General features: G+C 34.5%; 1 protein-coding gene across 12 annotated transcripts in view; it reads left to right on the forward strand.

Annotated features, from left to right (window-relative positions):
* rap1gapa (RAP1 GTPase activating protein a) overlaps positions 1 to 23,480 on the forward strand; it is an 87,916-nt gene that overhangs the window by 3,009 nt on the left and 61,427 nt on the right. For 3 of the 12 annotated variants that reach the window (XR_006158133.1, XR_006158134.1, XR_006158135.1), the window contains exon 1: positions 21,076 to 21,373. The exons of 1 other annotated variant lie outside the window; for it this stretch is intronic. Coding sequence is in view for 7 of the 11 variants with exons in the window: in XM_042750141.1 (XP_042606075.1) it covers positions 21,330 to 21,373 (44 nt within the window). In the remaining 4 variants the exon portion in view is untranslated. Of the gene's footprint in view, positions 1 to 21,075; positions 21,374 to 23,480 lie in introns of those variants that run through there. 8 more of the 12 variants (XM_042750148.1, XM_042750152.1, XM_042750142.1 and 5 more) reach the window with 4 other exon arrangements.

The following is a 23,480-nucleotide window of genomic DNA, read 5'->3' on the forward strand; positions in this document are numbered from 1 at the left end:
ACCCTGACTGCCGCCATGACGAGAACTAGATTGAGGCAGAGGCAACGGCGCTCCACTCCTTTTGAGGTAACGAACTTGGACCTCAACTCCGAGATCTTCATCTTCCCGCAATGAGAACATGACTCATCCATGAACACCACCTCAGTGTGCTTAATGCCCAGACATGCAGGATGCAATCATTGCATGCCTATGTGCATTGGCTCGTTTAGATTACACTCAAAGTGGATTGGTCTCTCTAAGTGAGATCCCAATTCGTCGGTCATTACCAACGTGACGTCTAGAGTGACCGACTGAAAGGGAACAATGAATTATAAATGCAAGTATACTAAATAGGAAAAGACACCTTGTATAAAGTGGGACCATTAAAATTATTATTTAATATAGTCTATGAATCATCCTGACTATTGGGTTGCACCATTTTTTTTAAGTTTGTCATTATTTCTCATCTTTGTCCTATGGAAAACGTGTTTTTATGCAGAATACAAAAGGTTATTTTTCTGATAAATCTCCTGGTTGCTGAAACAGAGTGAGGACTGGGGCTGTCATTCTCCAAAATAACAAAAAAAGCAATGTAGACCAAGTAGTTCACATGACACCTGTGCTATATTTCAAGTCTCCTAAATGATCAACAGACTTTGTATGAGGAACAGGCTGAAAAGTAAGTCAGTTACTGATAATCTTCTTCTCCAGTGAGCTGTTTCCTTTAGAACGGCTGTGGCTGGAGCATCTCGAGAAAATTATTAGTCACAATGGGGAATGAATCATTCAGCCTGTTTTTGTGAACTGGACCAACATTGAAAAGAGCATAAATCTTATGATCGCGACAGCAGCAAATGTTCATATTTTCAGTGGATAGTGATATAAACCTGGTCTGTTTCTTACATAAAACTATTAGGCTATATGACTTCACAAGAAGTTATTTTTGGCATCCTTTTTTAAACGTGGTAAGCTCCAGGGTTTGGAATGAAATAAAAGTGAGCAAATGATGACAGAATATTTCTATTTTTGAGTAAAATATTTATTTAAACTCAAATCAGGTAGCAGTGTAATAGCTTTTTACACTTTTTTTTTTTTTTTTTTTTTTTACACTTTTTGAGTGTAAGTGCAAAGGAGATTATTGTAGCTGTCAGTCAACAAACACACTACTTCTGTTGAATAAGTTTTTTTTTAACTAATCTTTTTAAAGATTTCTGAATTTCTGTGCTTTCATGGAGAGATTAAGTTTATGGTGGGTCCTTTCTGAGCCATTCTGTTTGATGCTGTAATATTCCTCTCATCTATGTCACTACTCACAGAGCTCCCTTTTGCTTGCACTGTCAGCGGTATTTCATAGGGAAGAAGGCACACACTTATATCTGTCTTTTTCCATTCCCAAAACCATCTCAACTGAAAGAATGAAGGAAAATTAGAGTGTCTGTGGGTTGCTTTCCATTTGCCTGAATATCAAAATGTAGCCTATATGGTGCATGTCAGTACCGTAGTTCTGTATTTGTTGTTGTTGTTGAACAGTGTTCCTTTTCTAATCTATTTAGAATTTATTCAAATCAATCTAGTAAATAAACAGCAGCAGTGATAGCAAGGACACAAACTTTCTCTTTGTTTTAAATAAAGCTTGCAAGAATTAAATATTGGCAAGTGAACTCCCTTGAGAGATGTTGCTTTGTGGATACTGAATCTACAGTACATTATATCTATATACAAATACTGTTAAGACAAAGATACACACATAAAGCTGTTGTGTGGAGCAGAGGATTGTGAGACTGATTGGAGACTGCATGTGGACCAAGTCAGTGTATTGTTTTCTTTTGCTCTGATGCTCAAGCTTTAGACTTGAGGTTTGCTGGAAGTCATACGAAAAAGGTTGAGTAGTCAAGACAAGTTACCTTTATTTATACAAAAAAGAGAGTGTTTTAAAGCAGGGATAAACAGGAAAAATGTGGTTCAGAGATCAGTGCTGCTGTAAAGCAAAAAAAAAAAAAAGATTTAGTTTCGTTCGATTGCCGTGTAAATTTAGTAATTTAATTGATTTAGTTGAGGGTTAAAAGGGTTTGTAATATGTATACTGTATGAATGTCTTCATTATCAAAAAACAATTTTATATATAAAACATGTTATTTAAAAATAAAAAATAATAAAATAATAACATTAAAACAATAACAAAATATATAAATAAAATATTGTATATCAAATTTATAAAATATGTAATTATATATAAATTAAGATTCTTAATAATAATAATGATTATAATTACTCTTAAATAAATTTTGTGCAAAGAAGGTTTATTGTCTGATGCTTGTGCAATAACTTAATTGTCAAAGATAATATTTTACATATATAATATCTAAAAAATCATTTAAAAATCTAAAATGTCTATTGAAAATATTGTATATTTCTACAAATATTTATAAAATGTTTATTATTATTATTATTATTATATATTTGAAGGAATAAGATTTCCATGAAATTGCCCATGGTTAATCATCTAAGGCATTATTTGACGTACTAAGCATGACTTCAATAGACTCTTCTCTTTTTCCCCCTTGGTACTGTATGTTTCACAGTCTAGAAATAATCATCTATTTAATTAAAAACTTTTGTAAACTCCCTAATTAGCTCTTTTTATTCAAAACATTCATGAGTTCAGCAGTGACAGAATTCAGTTTCACTAAGGGTCAGTGTAGATTACGTCCCTCTGCTCTTCTGTTTGCTTAACATTTAGAAATTAATCTCTGGCATATTCCGCATAATGCTTGTCCCTTGGATATTCATAGGCTGCAGAATGTAGCAGAATCGATAGTGTGTTGTAACGACCCTGTCTTTAGTGTGTTATAGTGTGTTACAACACCCTGTGTTGTAAAAATGGATAAATTTGGACAACTAAAGAAGTAACTTTGTGATTTAGTGGAAAAGACATTAAATATTTGAGTTTTTGATTTTGTTTGTAAGTAATATTTTGGATTAATTTTTTGTTACTATTTCTGTGGTGAAAGTGGATATCACATGGTGTTGCACATCTGCTTCTCCGCCTGTTGCGCTCAGCTGTGATTCTGATCCGGCCTCAACAGCAGCACAGCATCTTGAACAGCGTGGCTCATCAGCAGATAGTCTGATGCTATATCTTATGTGAACTGCAGTTCTTTCAAGTATAAAGATGAGCATTTGAAATGTAGTTTTGCAGAGTTTCTGGAGTAGCAGAAGTGTGGTCCAGTTACATATATATATTGTATTTCTTATGTGAACTGCAGTTTTTTCAAGTATATATATATATATATATATATATATATATATATATATATATATATATATATATATATATATATATATATGGTCCAGTTACTGAAATCATTGTTTATTTGTTTAGAAAGAAATCAAAAATGGCAGCACAATATTAGATTGGAGTGAAATATGCTTTTTGAAATAATGGTGCAGTATTCTCCACAATTTATGTTTAATTAATTAATTAATTTATTTATTGCTGAAGAGCACTTTCCATTTAAGCGCATGTTGGAGTGAAATGCTGTGTATTGTATGTTGGTTATTATTTTCTTTTTTGATTAAAAATATTATTGCTGCAACATAAAATTCCTAGCAGTTTCGACTAGAATTTCAATATTGTTGCATCCAAAACTATGGAAAAAAAGCAAAATATGCACAACTGTACAAAAGTTTTAAAAGAAGTCTTACCAAAACTGCATTTATTTGATCAAAAACACACAAACACACAAAAAATTATTGTGTAATATTATTACAATTTAAAATAACTTTATTTTCTATTTGAATATATTTGAAAATTAGTGCTGTCAATCAATTAATTGTGATTAGTCGCATTCAAAATAAAAGTTTTTGTTTACTTAATATATGTGTGTGTAGTGTACTGTGTATATTATATATATATATATATATATATATATATATATATATATATATATATATATATATATATATATATATATATATATATATATAAATGCACACACATACAGTATATATTTTGAAAATATTTACATGTATTTACATTCGGATATTTATATTCATATAATTTATATTATATAAATATATATTTAATATATAAACATATATATTTTTTTAAATATGCACATGCATGTGTGTGTATTTATATATACATAACAAATATACAAAGTGCACAAACATATATTATGTAAACAAAACATTTATTTTGGATGTGATTAATCATGATTTATCGCTTGACAGCACTATTTAAAATACAATTTAGGCTATTCCTGTGATGGAAAAAAAATAAATTGCAAAAAAAGAAAAAAAGTTTTTTTTTGAGGAGTTATTGCAGTATTCTTTGTTGCATGATTCTTCAGGAATGATTCTAATGTGTTGATTTGGTGCTCAAGAATCATTATCAATATTGAACAGTTGTGAAAAACATTTTGTGAAAACCGTAGCTCTTGCTGTTTTGTATGAAGTAGGTATCAGATGGCCAGAGAATAGACTGTGGATGTGCTGTCTGAGACTGACAATAAATGTGGAAATACGTGTATGGTGTATAATAAGGACACATAGTGTGATCTGTTGTGTTCTGATTGTACTTTACACCATTTTTATCCCCATTTCATATGGCTCCAGAGGGAAAAGATAACACCGGGGGGCTGGTTGTGTTAGATCTGCTGGTTTGCAGCCTGGTGAACCTCAAAGTAAAGGATCATTGCTGTTATTTTCACCAGCAGTGGGGTTTCTGATATGGATTATGGACTTAAAAGACATGTTGGCGATGGATTTAATTGAAAGTTGGAAAACAATTTTATGTAGTCTTTTCTTCCCCAATTTTCACACTGTGCTAGTATTCATGCTGACGTTAATACAGTATGTTCAGTGGATCAAGGTGCAGACAATATGCCTTTTATAAGAATTTAATTATCATTCTGAATAGGGGTCAGGTTGATTAGTATTGGTTGCTAAAAATTATTATAATGATTATGACAGACAAAGTTATGTGACACCTTTAAGTGAAAGGCCAAAGCTTGCTTCACACATAGCTGTTGAGCCTTTTTTGAGTGAGCTATGATCCCAGAAAGCCTAATTTAAAAATCTCCTTACAAGGTTAAAATAAATGAACACAGAGCTGTGTCTGCCTTTGAGAGATTGAGATCTTTCGCATCAAATGTAAATGTTCCCTAATCTTGTGGGAATGATGTGTCAAAACAGAACAAGCAAGAGCATTTGCCCATTTTCTGAGTTTGACCTCCACAGATGGGGTCCTTGTATTCATGTTGTGTTCAAGAAATATGCATGCACAGTAGACTTAAGGTGTTCTTATAGTATCTATTCATAATGGCAAATCTGGTCAACAGAGAGTCATATTTCCAATGACATAAATCAATAGGAGGTCTCCAGTGTTGGCAATTAGCAAGTAATCGCTTTACCGCTAGCTACCAAGACCCTGGCCGTAAAAAATAAAAAAAATAAAAAAAATGTGTGTGTGTGTGTGTGTGTGTGTGTGTGTGTGTGTATATATATATATATACTGGCATATTTCCATGAGAAGAGACCTTGCCATGTCCCTTTTGACTGCTCAACATGTCATCAGATAAAAGGCTTGTCTGCCACTCAGCACTCTGCCATGTTTGTACGCTGATCTAAGAGACAAGACCTCAGATTTCTCAGATTCGCAGGCTCTGTTTGGACAGCTGGATGAATATTGCTAGTGATGGGTGATATATCGCATGCGATTGTCACGCACATTTCGTCAGTAAAGACGGTTCCCTGATTAGCGCTAAATCGCCATCACCTGCTTTCAAATGGAGTGGCATTTAATATACAGAGCCGTAGATCACTGACAAGCTACGCAATATTGCGTTCATTATAGCAGATGAATCACCTTCGATAATGAACGCGATATTGTCAGTGAACTACGGCTCTGTCTATTAAATGCCGCACCATTTGAAAGCAGGTGATGGCGATTTAGCGGTAATCAGGGAACCGGCTTTACTGATGAAATGCGTGTGACAATCACATGCGATATAACGCCCATCCCTAAATATTGCTGCTTTTGGTGGTGTATGAGTTTGCAGTAGCTTGCTCTTCATCAGAGTTGAGCTTTAAGCAGGAACAGATCTGTCACCCTGGATCCTGCCTGAGATGCATCAAGCTGCCTCAGGGCTTCTGCTAATTGGCTGCTGGATCTCTCCACATGGACCTGAAGTGGTAGGCTGGAACCTGGTAGGAACGCTTTTGAATGAAAGAACGGCACACACATACTGTAGCCTTAAATGATTCTTGAGATTATGCAGTTTATAAATCCCAGCCATTAACACTTTAAGTTTGAAAAATGGATGTACTGTACACTATGTAAGTGTCCAGCAGGCTTATGGTTAACGTGGTTATCGTTCTTTTCAGGCCATACATCGGTTTCTCTGTATTGCAGTATTTATGGTGCTTTCTGAGAACACTTGCTCTTCCTTTGATAAATGTTGTATGGCAGCTTGCCAGTTTCTGCTAGATGCTTAACATCTGGAATGAGCTCTATAAATCAGTGTCTGATAAGAAAACTGCTGTAGAGGTTGCTAGTTGAAATATTGTAGCTGTTTGTTATAAAAGGGGATTTAAACAAATTCACAGTTAATTCCTAATTGCTTATTCAGATTTTCAGCATACCATAATTGGCTTTTAATTGGAATAATTGGAAGTCTTTTTTTTCTTTCTTTTTTTTTTTAACTCTTCTAACTCTAACATTTTTTTAACCTTTTACAATCTCTGAAAAACTTATGTGGCATAATAGGTCATTTATTTAGTTAAAATGTCATTTTCTAAAGAAAACCTAACATTAATTTCAGGAACTAACACTTTGATTTGTTGGTTGATGGTTGCTGATATTTTCTCTGTATAGAGAATAAACTATAGCAGGGATAACACAAATGAAAAAATCAAATGTGGAGAATGCCTCTGAGCTATAAACATTACTTTTAGCAGATCTGAGCCTCTAGATTGAACAGGAATTGGCTTAACGGCAAGATTAACTGGCTGTTTGTTGATGGAAAATTGATTTTGTTGTTTTGTGTTTGTAATAGATGTTTTAAAGCACACTGGGTCATTCAAGCTTTGGATGAAATACTGCAACCTTTGCTTTTTTTCCATACGTTTTGATCCGTGTTAGCCTATATCTCTGTGATCTCTGGCTAAGGCCAGCCTAAAAAGACACTCGTTATTGTTTATCCAAGTAACTGAGAGAAAGAAAATCACTCACTGCTCTTAGAAAGTATTCTAGAGCATACTTTCTAGAGCATACTTTCTAGAGCGTACGGCCCCTGCGTACAGCTCAGATTTGGAGAGACACAGAGGAGAGGAATTGTTGAATAAAGTCGTTATTTTTGTTTTCTTTGTGCACAAAAAGTATTCTCATCGCTTCATAAAGTTATGGTTGAATCACTGATGGCAGATGGACTATTCTGACGATGCTTTTAATACTTTTCTAGACCTTGACACTGTTACTTATTTGGCAGTCTGTGGGACAGTTTCAAGCCTCCCTGTTTTCATCCAAAATATCTTAAATTGTGTTCTGAAGATGAATGAAGCTTTTACGGGTTTGGAACAACATGGGGGTAAATGAATAATGACAAAATTTTCATTTTGTGATGGAGTATCCCTTTAAGCATTGCCAATTTAAACATTCAGAAGAGTTTAAAGCATTCAAACAGAGAGCTGCATCTCACGGACAGCAACAACAAACCGAGCTCTCCTTCGCATCCCCCTGCATCTAAACGAACAAATACAAATCACAGTTTAAACATGCAAACAGAAAAAGATGTGAAAGAGCCCAATTCAGCACCCGCGATGTTCTGTGCACACAGGTCGTATGCAGAGAGACACGTCTTAAAGTGCTTGAACGCCGAAAATAAAAAATAAAAAATACTGAAGCAACCTCTTCTTACTCTTGTACAGACAAATACATACAAAATAATGTCAAAATACCCGTCTTGGAGAGTATCCACGAAAAAACTGTCAGTTGTGTCTTAAGTGAAAGTAAACTGGAGAAAGAAATTGGATGTATATAATTATAATGGATGCATTGTCTCTTAAAATGACCGCGTGTAATTTACTAGCTGCTGTCGGTGTCCTTAATGTTAATCCAAGTAAATGAGAGAAAGAAAATCACTCACTGCTCTTGACTGAATTACTTTACAGTTTTAACAAGAATTAAACATATGATGCAATTTGACAAACAACAAGCGCTACTCTACACTGCTCAAAATTCGCGTTTGAATCATCAGTGGCAAATCCTTTACATATTTAAACCTACTTATATACCATGACTCAAAAGCGCCAGACTGTCCTTGCAAAGAGTGAGGAATGGCCAGCGGCTTGAGTGAGCGGCAGCCATCGGCTATAACAAGGAACGGCTGGCAGATTGTGACCACATGTGACGACCCCGGGCTGGACTCCGCTTCGTCCACGGTGAGCGTGAAGTTGATTTATTTCCTCAGCGACCAGCACAGATCTGCTCTAGGCATGACGAAGCAGATATTGGCTCTTTTGGAAGGCCAAATAAAGTAGTTTCACTTTCACATTGAAACACACAGCTTCTCCATGAAATGGCGCCGGCGGCAACAGCGAGAATAAAAGGTACACCTTCTTTGTTTGCGTGAACATTTGGCCAGCATTATGCAAATCTTCCCACATACTGATGTAGAGATGTGGGGGCTTGTTAGAAAGAGACGTTTTAGCGGGGTATGGACAAGTCTTAACTTTTATAAAGAATATCTCTTTGGATTTGAGACTTTGGTGAATGAAAGACAGTAAGAGACAGTATAGGTCATTATAATCAGTAATTATGTTCCCACTGGATGCAACAACTGCCTCGTTTGTAATGGGTTTTATTGGTTTTGTTCTGTCATGCCGGTGTTCTGACTGGGATACGCCATAACAGTATATGTTGAGGGGGGTAACATTGCTTGAAACTTTTGGCTAATCACAACGCGCTGGATAGCTGGCCAATCAGAGCACACCTCGCTTTTCAGAGCGATGAGCTTTGTAAAAAACAACGCGTTTCAGAAACAATAGTGTACAGTATGTGGAGAATAACATGTTTTTTTTGTTTTTTTTACCTTAAACCGCATAAACACATTTCATTACACCAAATACAAAAATAATATTCTTTTTAGCAACATCATATGACCCCTTTAATCCACTGTCAAACCAAAATGGGTTTTTTTAGTAGTGGGTGCTGGACACTATAGTTAATTTATGTAAGTGAGTACAGCAAAATAAAGTAAACTGTGACATATTATACCCAAAAATTCTTCGTACAGTGGACTACCAGTAAAACTGATAAAAACGTTGGGACCAAAAATTATTCAGACACTTTGACCTGACCATGTTTTGCTTAAGTGTTTTTTTCTTTAATTGCTAATTGCTAACTTTTTACACCTCAGACTGAACAGATTAAGCATTGTTTGGTAATTGGTCAACAAAGTATAGATAGTTGTGTAAATATTGTCATACTAACAGTTGTCTGATTTTTTTTTTATTGATTGTAATCCATTACATACCTTTCTATCAAAGTTATCTGACATGATAAAGATGAATTTGTTCTTGTCATATTTTATTACCATTTTCTAAACTACAGCAAATAAACTGTGATAATGTGAGAAATGTTGAAGGTATCTGAAAAAATTTTGGTTTGACTGTATATTAATTTTTTACAGTGAAGACTATGCAGTGCTGTTTTACATTTGATTGTTCGGTTTCTGTACTTGGACAACCTGAAAAAACTTATACATTGTATAAATAGCCCAAATAAATAAAAAGAACGAACATACAAATGAAACATTTCAAACAGGGCCCACAGGTACAACCTCCACTGGGGCCCCGCAAACCCCAGCTATGGCCCTGTATAGGATATATCATATATCTTTATACATACACTGCCATTGAAAAGTTTTGGGTCAGTAAGAAAAAAAAAAATAAAAAAAAATAAAAAATATATATATATATATATATATATATATATATATATATAATACATACCATACAACTTTACGTATTAGAATTGATGATATCATGTAACACTGAAGACTGAAGTAGTTACATTTAAAATATGTTATAATAGAAAACAGTTATTTAATTTGTATGTTTCATAATATCACTGTTTTACTGTATTTTTATTTTATTTTTATCTTTTGTGAGCATAAGAGGTCTTTCTTTAAAAACTTTAAAAACTCTTACTGACCCCAGACTTTTTGAATATGAACTCATTTCATTCACCAGTTTCTGTTTTTTTCTATTTTTTATCTACTGTAGTTTGCATCACTATTTCCAGCCCCATAAAAAGTGTATATTTTGAAATGCCCATTTTTCCTCAGATAAAAGTAATATATTTTCATTTTTATATATTTCTCTAAGAACTACCCCAGTTTATAAATTTGGTTGAGAAGTCCTTAAAAATCAACCAAAGTCATTTACTGTTTTAATTTGCATACCGACACAATCTATTAGAGCATGTTTATTATGTTCTTGATTATGAAGTGTGCGGTTCAGAAGCTTCTTCATCTGTATTCATGGATTCTAGCAGTGATGTGCTGCCAATCTCAGTTAGCAGCTTGGCTCATTGCGGATCCCCACCGTAATGTCATTAGCGTAAGCTATGCCATTTGCACTTCATTTCTTCAGCTCTTTGCAATTGCAGAGAAAAATTAAGTCAGCATTCATGTCGTCTCTGTCTGCGGCATTAGTAGAGTGAGCAGACGGGATTGGAGTCTATTATTGTTGCTAGTATTTAATTTTCAACATTTAGTTTGCAGATCACATTCTGTTTTAAGACAGATTTCATCCAGTGGCTTAGATTTGACTGCTTAGCTGTTGTGATTTTAAATAAGCCAAAAGTCTTTAATAAAGAGCTAAGGAGGTTTGCAGGAGCAAAGGTCTCGTCCCTTTCTCCTTCACCCTGAGAGATGTTCAGTTCACTTTAAGTGGAAGATTTAGTTTTTACTCTGCAGGCTGGCAAACTAACTGGTTTATGTAGCATTGGCCTTTTAAGAAATTAAATTGCCCATCTAATTTCCAGCAAAGCACTTTGTTGTTTGAGATGTGCTGTTTTCTTGGTAAAAAATGGCAAATGCTTCATTAATTGAATGGGTTTGTTGGCCGCAGAATGTCTGTTGACATATGCTCAGTGCAGAAGCTTATTCTGTTTATTTGCTGGAGTGACCATTGGTGCCACTTATTCAGCCCTGATGTCACCTTCACTCTTTTGAAAAATAAAACAATCTGACATTCTGTTGTGATTGCATGGAGGAGTTTTGTTTTCACTGCTTTGCTGCTGTTATGCGTTATTTTTTTTGAATAATTTATCTGTTTTATATTCTGTTGTGTTTGAATGGATTTTGCTAGCATTATTTGATGTTTTACGGATGAAAAGAACTTGATGTTCTTTTGAAATATTGTGCACCAATGAACCATTCACGGTAAGACCTAAAAAAGATGCTATGTAAAATGTAATACCTTTAAATATATGCATCATAAATTTGTGAACTTTTTGAAGATTAACATTTGAGATTAATTAGCATTTACTTGCATTTCATATATAATTTGAGTCGCAGGGAACATGACATATCCCAAATGTGAGATATTTGCATGCTTTGTTTTCCACAGCTGCTGTCATCTGTTATATTTTAAACTCAACACTAAACAGCATTGCAACTCATTTTACTTGCATTATTTAATGTTTTTCCAAATGGAACAAGTTTTTGGAGGAGATGAAAAGAACTTGAAATATTGTGTACCAATGAATAATTCACAGTAAGACCTAAAACATATGCTAAAATTAATAACTTTAAAGATATGGGTCATATTCATGGTGGGTACCTACAGTAAATTTGTGCACTTTTTGAATATTTATTAGCATTTACTGGCATTTGAGTCTATATATAAAAAATTAGGGACAGATTGCAGAAGGGACTAGATGGTTGTTTCCACTAAAGAGTTTATATCTCACAATTATGTTTTATTGTTTCCGCCATGGAATAATCTAAATAAATAAATGAATAAGGTAATTTGAGCTTATCTCTCATAATTCTCACTTCATATCTCACAATTATGACTATTTTTGTCAGAATTAAAAGAAAAAAAAATCAAATTTGTGAGATATAGAGTCACAATTACCTTTCTCTCCCTGTGGCAGAAACAAGCTTTCATAAGGGACAAATGTATGTGTCTCTTAAATTCATAAGATGAACAGTTGGTGTACAAGTATGTGTGTTTTCATCTTCATGAAGTTATCAGAACGCTAGAAAAACAGTGCTGCAAGTCTTTAGAGCTCTGAAAGAAATGTTGTCATTTTGTTTTGGAAGGCTTCCCAGGGAGAAAAGTGACAGTAGGTGAGGAGAAAACTGGATGGCCTTCAGAGAGTGACGGGCTAACTGAAAATAGGATAGACAGACAGTGTCTGCGGCTGACAGATAGCCTCTACTTAATGCCCTGTTCTCTTGCTGAGCTGAAGAGCCTGCTTTTACTGAATGATTCATTAAGATGACACTTACACGAGAGCCAAAACCTACTGGCGGGCTTCTGTGATGGACAGTCCAGCATGATGTGTCTTCCCTGCATATTCGCTTGGCTTTTTACACTTGCCTGTATCTTATCTTAGACTCTCCTGAACCCCCACAAACTTATTAACTGTCGCTCTTCCTTAGAATTTGATTGTTTTATGTCCTTCAAAATAGAGCAGAGAGATTACTGAATTTAAAGAGGGCAAGTTGGGACACACTTCTAGACTGTTATAAGAGCAAGTTGTTTTAAGTTTTGAAAGTTGTTGGTAAATCTGTAATTTTTCAGACAAGATTCTCCTCAGTTTTTTTTTTTATTTTTTCATCTTTCAACATGACATTGAAATGTCTTATTTTTGATCAGACCTAATGCAGTCAGATGTAGTGCTTCTTTTTTTGGAAACAGGCAAACAGACTTAGATACTTTATATTTAACTGCGCTTTCCTAAATTTTACATTCATACCACTGTTATTTTAGCATTATTATATGCCATTAAAATATTTATTAATATTTAAATTAGCTTTCATTTTTATGTGCTTTTGTCATATATAATATTTTAACAGAATTGGAATACCCTTAACACACACACACACAGACAAAAGTGGTCCATACAACTTACATATGTGCTGTATTTCAAGTCCTTTAAAACCAGACAGATTTTTTCTGTAAATAATGAGCTAAGAAGAAAAAATAAGCTGACTGAAATCAGTCAGTTATTCATTATCGGAGTACAGTATTATTGTCATTTATTATTAAGGTTGCATTTATTTTCCACATGCTCTCAGAGCTGAATGTTCTTCTGTTCTTCTGAATCTTGCATTCATGTATCTCAGAGAATCCATCTACATACTGTACTCTGTGGTCATGCACAGACAGAGTAGCGCTTGGCAGTTATGGCAGTGCGAGTCTGTACAGTGTGCTCTGAATGAATCTGCACCGATATGCTACGAGTTATATAGGGTATCCCTGGAAGCTCCAGGTGTATTGCTGCATCACACAGATAAGAAAGTCTTTTAGCTCTGCTGTGATACATAAGTACAGCTCTCTCTCTGCTGGACACCTTGCGAGATACTACAAGTATGACTTTCTGAGTAGTCTCACTGACATGAAAGATGCTATTTTTGCTGTTTACTTGATATCCTGCAGTGTGCATCATGATAATATCAAAGACAGCATGTTATAAATACATGAAACAAATTTATAAATTAAATGTGTGAAGATTTGAATTTTTAAGCAGTTGTATTAATTGAATTCAGCAATACTTTGTTTGGGTCATTTGAAACTGTTAGTGCAGTTAATCCATTAAACTACTTACACTTTTACAATTTAATTTGTTAAAAACCATTTTCATTTTCATATATGGGTTTAAATGAACTGCTATCTAAAGAAAATACCATCTTGCAAAAAAAGAGCCTCATTTAAAAAAAATAATTCATCAGTAGAAAACAATTATCAGCAGCTCCAACAGCATAATTAATACATTGAGGAAATGACAAGACATTAATCCTATATCAGTCACTAGATATTTGGTTAATGCTTCATTGCATGTTGTGAACTTGCAAAGCTTTAACATGAATCACAAGATTATGGTGAAATACTACTAAAAAATTCCAATGATATCAAAAATGTCCTTCAGTAAAAGAATATTTGTGCCTCAGTACTCTATCCATCCAGACTGTAGAACACATGCTTAACAACCTGCAAGAACCTATCTTCTCCCATCTTTCTGTCCTCCTTTTTATTTCTCTCTCATTTTGTGCAGTCTTGTTAGTGAGAGTGTAGCCTAGAGAGACTTAACACATGCTGAGTCATGCTGTCTCATGACATACATATTAGAAAAGAGAGTTGCTTTCATACACTACTTTTATGTAATAATATTGGAATTTTTTTATTATTATTTTGTCCTGTATAAGGATATTCATCCTCATAAGTGCTTGTTGGAAGCCAGCCAGTCAGATTACAGTTTGTTAGTTTTACAGGTTGCCAGATTGAGAAAGTGCTTTCCAGTTTTGTGTAAAATACATCAGATGGCCAGGGAATGGACTGTGGGTAGTTCATGGACATGTTAAAGCTGAGTCAGAGAGCATAATTTACACACACACACACACACACACACACACACACACACATATCACTTTTCCTTGCAGTTTCATGGTCTGACAGTAGGTGCCACTGTTGCCCTGAACAGATTGAGCCACTGACACTTCTTCAAATGTGTTTTCAAACGAAGGCATATATCTGTGTGAAAGAGAAGGATTGAGCTTTCAGGTTCAGAAGAGAGAAATGACCTCTGGTTGTGCGTCAGCCTTTGGCTGTAGGTCTGGTCTAGCTGGCACAGGAGTATCATGGCACCAGGCATCCATTATTACTATAATAGATCTTCTCTTCATGGCACTGAAATTGATGGGCTTGGAAGATGCCCATAAACAGTCACTTAGTCAGGTCATTGATCCAGCTGAGTTTCCTAGGAGGAGAGAGATCTAGTTTCTGCTGAGAAAGTGAATTTGATGGTCTTCTGTTAATGCACTATGATGAATTCGGAATCTGTTTAAGAGAATGCCTCTTCTTAGCATTCTAACAGTAAACTTGACAGAAAGTGTGTAATGTGAGTCTGTAATGTCTGTGTGTAGTGTATTTATGAGAGGATCATCAAGGTGGCAAAATTCAGATGAACCTTAAAGGGGTCATGAACTGAAGAATCAAAGTTCCCTTGATCTTTTGACATTTATGAAGTCATTGTACTATAAAAACATCCTGTAAGTTTCAGAACTCAAAACATTTTCGTTAGTCTAAAAAGAACTTATTGAAGCCAATCTGCCAAAATGGAAGGTTGAGGAATGTGCCACTTTATGACGTAATAGTGTGCAGTGGAGTTTTTTGTTTTTCCAGACCGTGTAGTTTTGTAGTTTTTCATTTGTTGTCTTTATTTTACTTTGTATTTTGTTCACTTTAAGGCAAAATTTGACAAAGGATTTTCAAAAAAGCTGAAACTAAAAAACAATGCTGTGTTGACTATATTGGATCCAAAAGTAATGTTGCACCACACAAATCTGAGTAACTGTTTTTATTATGTGGTCACTATTGCATTGTCTGTATTACATATCGTCTGATATAATGAGTATTTATGCGTTTTGACCTAAATCACAGCAGCATCCATCTATGAGGAATGTCGCTGTCAAACATACACAACTGTTAGCCAATCATAGCAGTGGGCGTTTACTTCTGAGTCTGCAATCCACCACGCCTATTCAAATGGAGCGTTCTGATGAAGGGGTCAAAAACGGGACAGAAAATAGCCTATTACTTCTAAATTATGAAGTTTTTTGATGCTTGAAATCTTGAAAACATTATAAGTGGACTTCAGAGAACAGTACAAAACAATAAAAAATTGAACCCTTTAATGTTCTTCTTTGTTTGCTGTGGTTTTCGCTTCACCACTCTTTCATGGATGCCATTTTTGGCTTTCGGGTAGTGGAGTCCTGAACAGTGACCTTTAATCATGGAGGAGAGTTCCTTCGATGCTGTCCTTCGGTCCTTTGTGACTTCTTGGATGAGTTGTCGCTGTGCTCTTGGAGGAATTTTGGAAGGTCGGCCACTTCTGGAAAGGTTCGCTATTGTGCTTTCCCATTATAGTTTTTTCCATTTGGATATAATGGCTCTTGCTGTGTTTTTTAAGTCCAAAAGCCTTTGAAATAACTTTGTAACCCTTTTCAGACTGGTGTATTTCAATCATCTTCCTCATCATTTCTGGAATTTCCTTCATGTTTGGCATAGTGTGCCAACATTACTGGGTAAGACCTTTTAACCAACTTCATGCTGTTACTAGATTCTTTTTAAGTGTTAATTTAACTGAAAAGGGTTGGCAGTAACCAGACCTGTTTTTGTCTAGTCCAGCTGCACCTCATTATCAAAAGCAGTTTTATATGCTATGTCCAAAAGCTGAAAAATGCTACTTCCACAGACAGCATACGGAGGTAGGAGGGCAACAGGGAATGTCTAAATTCAATGATAGTTTCACATCATGTCTACTGAGATACCTCCACCTGATAAATTTTTTAAATAATATATCCTTTGCTGCCTTTGATATCCCAAAATCCTGTGCAACTGAACGTGATTCTGAGGGGGTCCTTTGGTGGCTTTGATATTTCAGTGTACTGTGCAACAGAACTCCTAGCGAGGCCCCTGAACAGAACTCTCAATTTTGTTGTAGATATTGAAATCGTTATGTGTCCTTTAATTATTTCTCAGACAAAATTCTGCATATAAATAAAAAAGATAAATTGAGTTTTTAAGACAAATTCCAAATCAGATAAGTAACACAAATTAAATAAATCTCTTCATATAAAAAATGTAAGGCAACAGCTGCATAAGCAGTTTTTGATTTAAATTAGATTGTATAATTTCAAGTTCTAAGGCAAAAACAGAAGAGTCTGACCTTAACTTTGTGCAATTGTGCTGTTTTTTATTTTTTGTTTATGTAAAAATCTTGATAACTTGATAAGTGGAGCTCAGAGAACAGTACAAAATAAAAAAAACAAAGGTAGTTTGTGACCCCTTTAAGTTTCTTGTTTTTTTAATAACTTATTTCCACATGAGTCCAGTTTTTCTATGTAAGTTTATGGCGTACTTGAACAACCGTCTCTTAGTGTGTCTGCAGTGGTGCACTGAGCTCCAGTGAAAGGGTGCAGTGTGCAGGAGGCCATGTCTGCTTCCCATGCTGGGACGTAGAGTCATGTGGACACTTCTAAACGTCTCCTAGTACATCTACAGCCTCTTTAAACATCACAAGCCCATGACTGCCTGTGAAAAGTAGTTCTGTTTGATTTTTTTTCCATCTGAAACAAGCTCCAGACACCCATAAAAGAGTTTTATGAGTAAAGATTTACAGAAAGTAATCTTGCTTTAGCATGGCTGAAGTGCAGAGTGAAAGTCTGATAAAAATGAAATGCAGGCGAAGATAAGCTGTAGTTTATTTCCAGCACAATTACCTTTTAAATACCAGCCCCCATTAAATCAACTCTTCTCCATTTGAAATAGTTTTAGCCTCGGTCATACCACTTTCATATGCTGTGGCCATAAGCAAGGTGTTTATCATGAGACAGAGTAAATGTTATTGTGTAATTAACCCTCCCGTCTGAAAGGAAGCAGGCTGAACCTTTTCACGCCACAGGATAAACAGCTCATAAACAACTACACCACTGTCTACATTTTTTCCATTTCAGCTGAAAGCAGATCTTTGATGGAGCTGTATTTTTCAGAGCCTCTGTGTTATTACAGGAGTTTTCGGACTACAGCCTACAAATTTTCGCCTTGACTTTGACTTTTGTCTTCACCAACATGTTATAAGTTCAAAGCTCATATTAGTTCCTTGGTCTTACTGTTGAAAATCCCATTTGCTCAGGTGCTGTAAAGGGACGTGAGGGTTTATTGGCTTGTGAATGGGACCTGCCACGTTCATTTGTTTGAGATGTGACTGATATGTCCTCAGTCTGCCCCTCAAACAATAAGCATTCTCTGTGGAGCATCTGGGTCTGTCTCAAGCCTTGAAATGATGAACAGTGGTGGTCCGAAGCAAAAAAATAAGAGCTGCGTAAACAGTATTCTGGTTTGATCAATGTCTACCTAGCAGTTTATTCCCTAAGAGCAAATGTCTTTCAGTTGAGAGCAGCCATCTGAGTCAATGAGGACAGCCTGTCCACTCTGCAGACGGATTGACAATATATCATGGCACATGTCAGGGCTTTCATGTAGCGGGACTTTCTGTAGGTAGATAAATCCATTTCATTTGGTTGGCCAGTCAGTTACTAGAAAGTTGGATTTGAATTGAGGACTTTGCCCTGTTTCACAATGCACGTATAAGCAGCTGCAAGTATGTATATATGTGTGTGATATATACATATGTAATGTTATATTGATGCACATAAAACAATAAAAAAAAAAAAAATTATATTTATGTATGTAATGTTATATTGATGCACATAAAACAATAAAAAAAAAAAAAATCACATCCAAAATACAAGTATTTGTTTACATAATATATGTAATATATAATATGTGTACTGTGTATATTTATTACGTATATATAAATAGACACACATGCATGTATATAGTTAAGAAAAATGTTGTTTATGCATTAAATATATTTATATATAAATTAAATTATATGAATGTAAATATTTTGTAAATATATACTGTAACTGGTAACTGTATATGTGTGTGTATATTTATATATACATAATAAATATACACAGTACACACACACATTATGTAAACAAAAACTTATTTTGGATGCAATTAATCATGAATAATCGTTTGACAGAACTATTTTTTTGTATAATATATATATATATATATATAATAAGATAATTAATAAATATTTTAAAAATATTCAAAAATATTTTATAAAAATGTTAAGATAATTTAAAAAAAATTATACATATATACATTATATATGTATAATAATATAATACACTTTTATAAATATAAATTATATATTTATTTATTTATATAACAGTATATGCTCTGTTTTTTAAACAGTGGGTTAAAATAGCTTTTCAATTCTGTTTTGCTAAAAAGGTTTATATAATAATATAATAAATTTTTATTATATATTTATTTATTTATATAACAGTATATGCTCTGTTTTTTAAACAGTGGGTTAAAATAGCTTTTCAATTCTGTTTTGCTAAAAAGGTTTATAGTACAATTTTCTGCTGATTGTAGCACACTATGTACAACCAAAATACTAAACAAACAAACAAAAGAAACATGATAGGTGCTACAATTCTAGCACTTCAGTGTTTATGTAAACAGTGTAAACCTGTTGTACTCGTTGATATGGATGCCACATAGACATAAAATTGTGTTATGTGTGCGGCGTGAAACAGGCCATTTACTGGATGTCTTTGTGTGCATGAGTTTCGTCTTACAGATCTTTGAGTCAGTGGAAAAGTGCCAAGTAGTCATTTGATTGAATTCGCTGTTGTAAACCTGGATTTCACCCATGAGTCAGCAGTTTTCCACTCTCTTGTCAGTGTGGTTTCAGCCGCTGGCTAGATGTGTTGGACCGTCTGAGTTTGAGAGCAGCACGTCAGGGTCGATAAGGATTATCTCTGAGGAGATCTCAGCTTTTGCGTTCTTTTGGAAGTCTGTGTGCCATCCACTCCTGATAAAGGACAAAAACATGTACCAGCGAGAGTCGAAGAAGACTCGAAAATGCTTAAAACCAGATAAATCCTCAAACTCAACCCTGGCGCAGAGCAGCTGTGTTTTGCTCGGTAATCAGAAAGACATTACTGCCAGACTCAGACTTTACTGTTTCACAAGTCCTTCTGTGCAAAGCAAGTCTCTTAACGACTGACCTACAGATACACTTCTTTGACTGTGTCCAAGGCTCATTTATTATACATGCTCATGACAGAGGAGTAGGTATGTGCGTTAGGTAAATAGTTAAGTGACTTTGAAAAAGAACACAAGTCTGTGTCAACAGTTGACACAATGCTTTTTGTTTTAGCAGCTGTTTTTATAAACAACACAATCCCTAGTGTTTTTTTCCCCCAGTAGTGTCAACAATATTGATTTTAGGGTGCATGATATATTGGTACCATATCAGCTGATATTAGAGATTTTAACGTGTTTAGAGACTATTTATTTTAAATTTATTTATTGATGTGTTTCTTTTTTTCATTAATTTTAGTACATTATTATTATTATTTTTTTTTTTTTTTAAGATTTATTTTTGCCATTTTCTTTATTATGATAGGACAGATCAGAGCTGACAGGAAGTGAAATGGGAGAGAGATACTATTAAATTGCCTGTTTATTAGTTATTATAAAGCACATATTCAGCATGACCATATTCTACATCCCTAATCCTACCCAATACCTAAACTTAACAACTACCTTACTAACTATTAATAAGCAGCAAATTAGGAATTTGAGACAAAAGTCATAGTTAATTAATAAATGGCCATTGGCCAATGGTTCGATCAATTCATGTTTAAAATGTAGTTAGACATAATGGTAAAATAATAAATCACTTTTCATACTGACAAACGAATAGACATTTAAAACAGTTCATTTAATTACAATTTTAGCATTAATCAAGGTTTGTACAGTATGTCAGTTTGAAAAGTGATTTAATTTTTTTTTAATACACTGATATACATTTTTTTTAGATGGCAACATTTAATTTGTATTTTTAAAAGTTACTGTATATGATGTATACATGATCCATGTCTTTCTTTCTTTCTTTCTTTCTTTCTTTCTTTCTTTCTTTCTTTCTTTCTTTCTTTCTTCCAGTGTTTGTGAAGTGATCGTTTGTTCTTTTTATAATTGATGAGCTATTGGTCCATGTCAAGATTTGAGGTTTTTTTTCCTCCAGTCCAGTCCAGTCCAGTTTTTTTTTTTTTTTTTTTTTTTTTTTTTTTTTTTTTTTTTTTATTATTACTTTAGCAGACCTAAAAATCTCATTGAGATGTAATGAGTGTATTTTAAAGGACATTATGAAGACATTAGGTCCTGCTCCATTTCTGTCTGTTTACAATAGCACTGATATGAATGAGAAGTGGGGAGCGGTTACCGGGGTGACTAAAAGTGTACAGAGCCAGCCTCTCAGTCCCTTATTTGCCAAGGAGACATGAGAGAGAGCGAGCCAGGGGAGTGGAAAGGAAGGACAGCATGCTGCATGTGTACAGTTACACACAAAAACACACACTTTCACACACATACCCAGTCAGTCCAGGGAGACAGAGGCAGTGCTGGTGTCTCTGTAGAGTTCTGTCTCTCTGTTTTTCACTCCGCTGTATCCATTAGCCAAGATGCCGCAGAGAAAGAGGAGTTTCACTTTTGGAGCGTATGGCGGGTAAGAGCAAACGCTGTTTACCGAAACATCTCACATTCACTTTTCTTACTCTGTGCTGTTAAGTGTGATTATAAATGATCTGTCGGGATATCAGCAACTGTGGTTACTGTCTCAGTAGAGAGATACAATATCAGTGTGTTTGAATGCTAATGCATTGTAAAAGCGGAGTGTTATCGCTACAAGCAGACTTGATTTTATCACTGCTATATATTTGAATGACAGGACTGCTCTCTCGGAGCGCAATGCTCTCGTGAACTGCTCTCCTGCAAGTAAACCCTGTTATTAAAGGCCATTATAGTGGAGAGGATAATTGAGTTTGGATTGAATTAGACACTGCGGTTGACTGAAGCAGACACACATCCAGGCAGAAACCTTGTGTCTGAGAAGCAGCTAGGGTGGTTAATGAAATCACAGGCTGTTTACCCTATCAATCCAGCCTTAAGCATTTGATTAAGCCCGCTTTAAGTGATCTGTTGATTCAGTAGGGAGGAATTCAAACCTGAGATTTCGTTTGACTGAATACCCACAGACTCCAGTGAGATTCCTCTGCCTGTTAAGGGATCCTGTCCGCTCAACAGGTGCAAGGCTGCCATATTTCAGTTCTGTGTTGTCAAGGACAAGTGTTATCTGTGTCCGTGTGGCTGATCTGATCACAGGAATGCTGAAGAAAACACATTTAACCTGTCCCACCAGAACTGTCCTTAAATAGATGTGTTACCAGGACACATTGCACATTTCATCTAAAAGCTTATGCTCAAATGCTCGAAAATTGTTTAGCAGACCAATATAAATACACATCAATTATTTACAATACTAAAATCCTATATACAAACTGTAGACTGAATACTGTTTAAAAACATTATACTTATGACCAGTCCCTGGAAGGAATTAATAATTCAATTATGACTGAATAAATTACTTTTTAAACTGACAAGTAGGCATTTTTAGTCCTTAATTTATGTAGCAGTGACATAATATTATATGTAAAATAGATGTAATAGTAAAATTAAAAAAAAAAATAAATAAATAAAAACATGAAGTAATTGCAACAAAACAATACATTAACTTTTTAAAATCCAATTTAAATGGTTTAAGTGATTTGTCAATTAAATTTTTATTGTTACATTTAAATACAAGTGTCAAATAAAGTCTGTCAATTTGAAAAGTGATTAATTTTCATTTTTATATTTTTGAAGTAATACACTAGTTAATATAAATTTCTTAATTGTATTTGTTTATTAATCTCTAATAAAAATTGTGTTGTGACTAAAAACTATATTTTTATATATTAACTATTGTTTAATTGATCTTTGGTCACAGCATAATTCCTATTTGTGTAATATTTAGTGCTGGGGAATGATTAATCGTGATTAATCACATCCAAAATAAGTTTTTGTTTATATAATATATGTGTGTGTACTATATACATACATATATACATACTCACACCCACACACCCACACGCATACAATGACTAAACAATACAAAACAAAACCTTTTATTTTGGATGCGATTAAACACGATTAATCGTTGACCATATTATATGTTTTTGATTATAAAAATTAAAGGAGTTTGGCTGGTAGTGCATTCAACACTTTGAAGGGCAGCTTGTACTTTTACAGGTTTGCTTCACTGACTTTGTTGATGGAAGGAAATTATCTTTATTGATCCTTTTTCTCATTTTGCTTGGTAAATTGTCTTTTGTTGTGTTTTGACATTTGCTTGGTCCTAAAGATTGTGACATCTAAAAGCCATCTCTGGAAATTGCTCCGGGTGTAGATAACAAGTGAACAGATTTGCTTTGCAGGTGATTGGTGTTTTCATGGCCTCGTGAACATGCACCTGTTTACAGAACCTAGATAAACACTGTATAACTCAGTATGATGTAGCTCATTGAGATCTTTATGTATTTGCCTTTGATGACAATCCCATTTACAATTACTCATTTGGCAGATGGTTTTATCCAATAACCTACACTACAAGGACAGTCCTCCTAAACAATGATCAAGGGCATAATTCATGATGGCTTCAGTTTCCAGCTGAGATCTTGAAGCCACAGCCATCTAAAAGAAACAAAGATTTATCCTCTGTTCGAATAATGATCTCA

Source organism: Cyprinus carpio, chromosome B23 (genome assembly GCF_018340385.1).
Source record: "Cyprinus carpio isolate SPL01 chromosome B23, ASM1834038v1, whole genome shotgun sequence".
Classification (NCBI taxonomy): domain Eukaryota; kingdom Metazoa; phylum Chordata; class Actinopteri; order Cypriniformes; family Cyprinidae; genus Cyprinus; species Cyprinus carpio.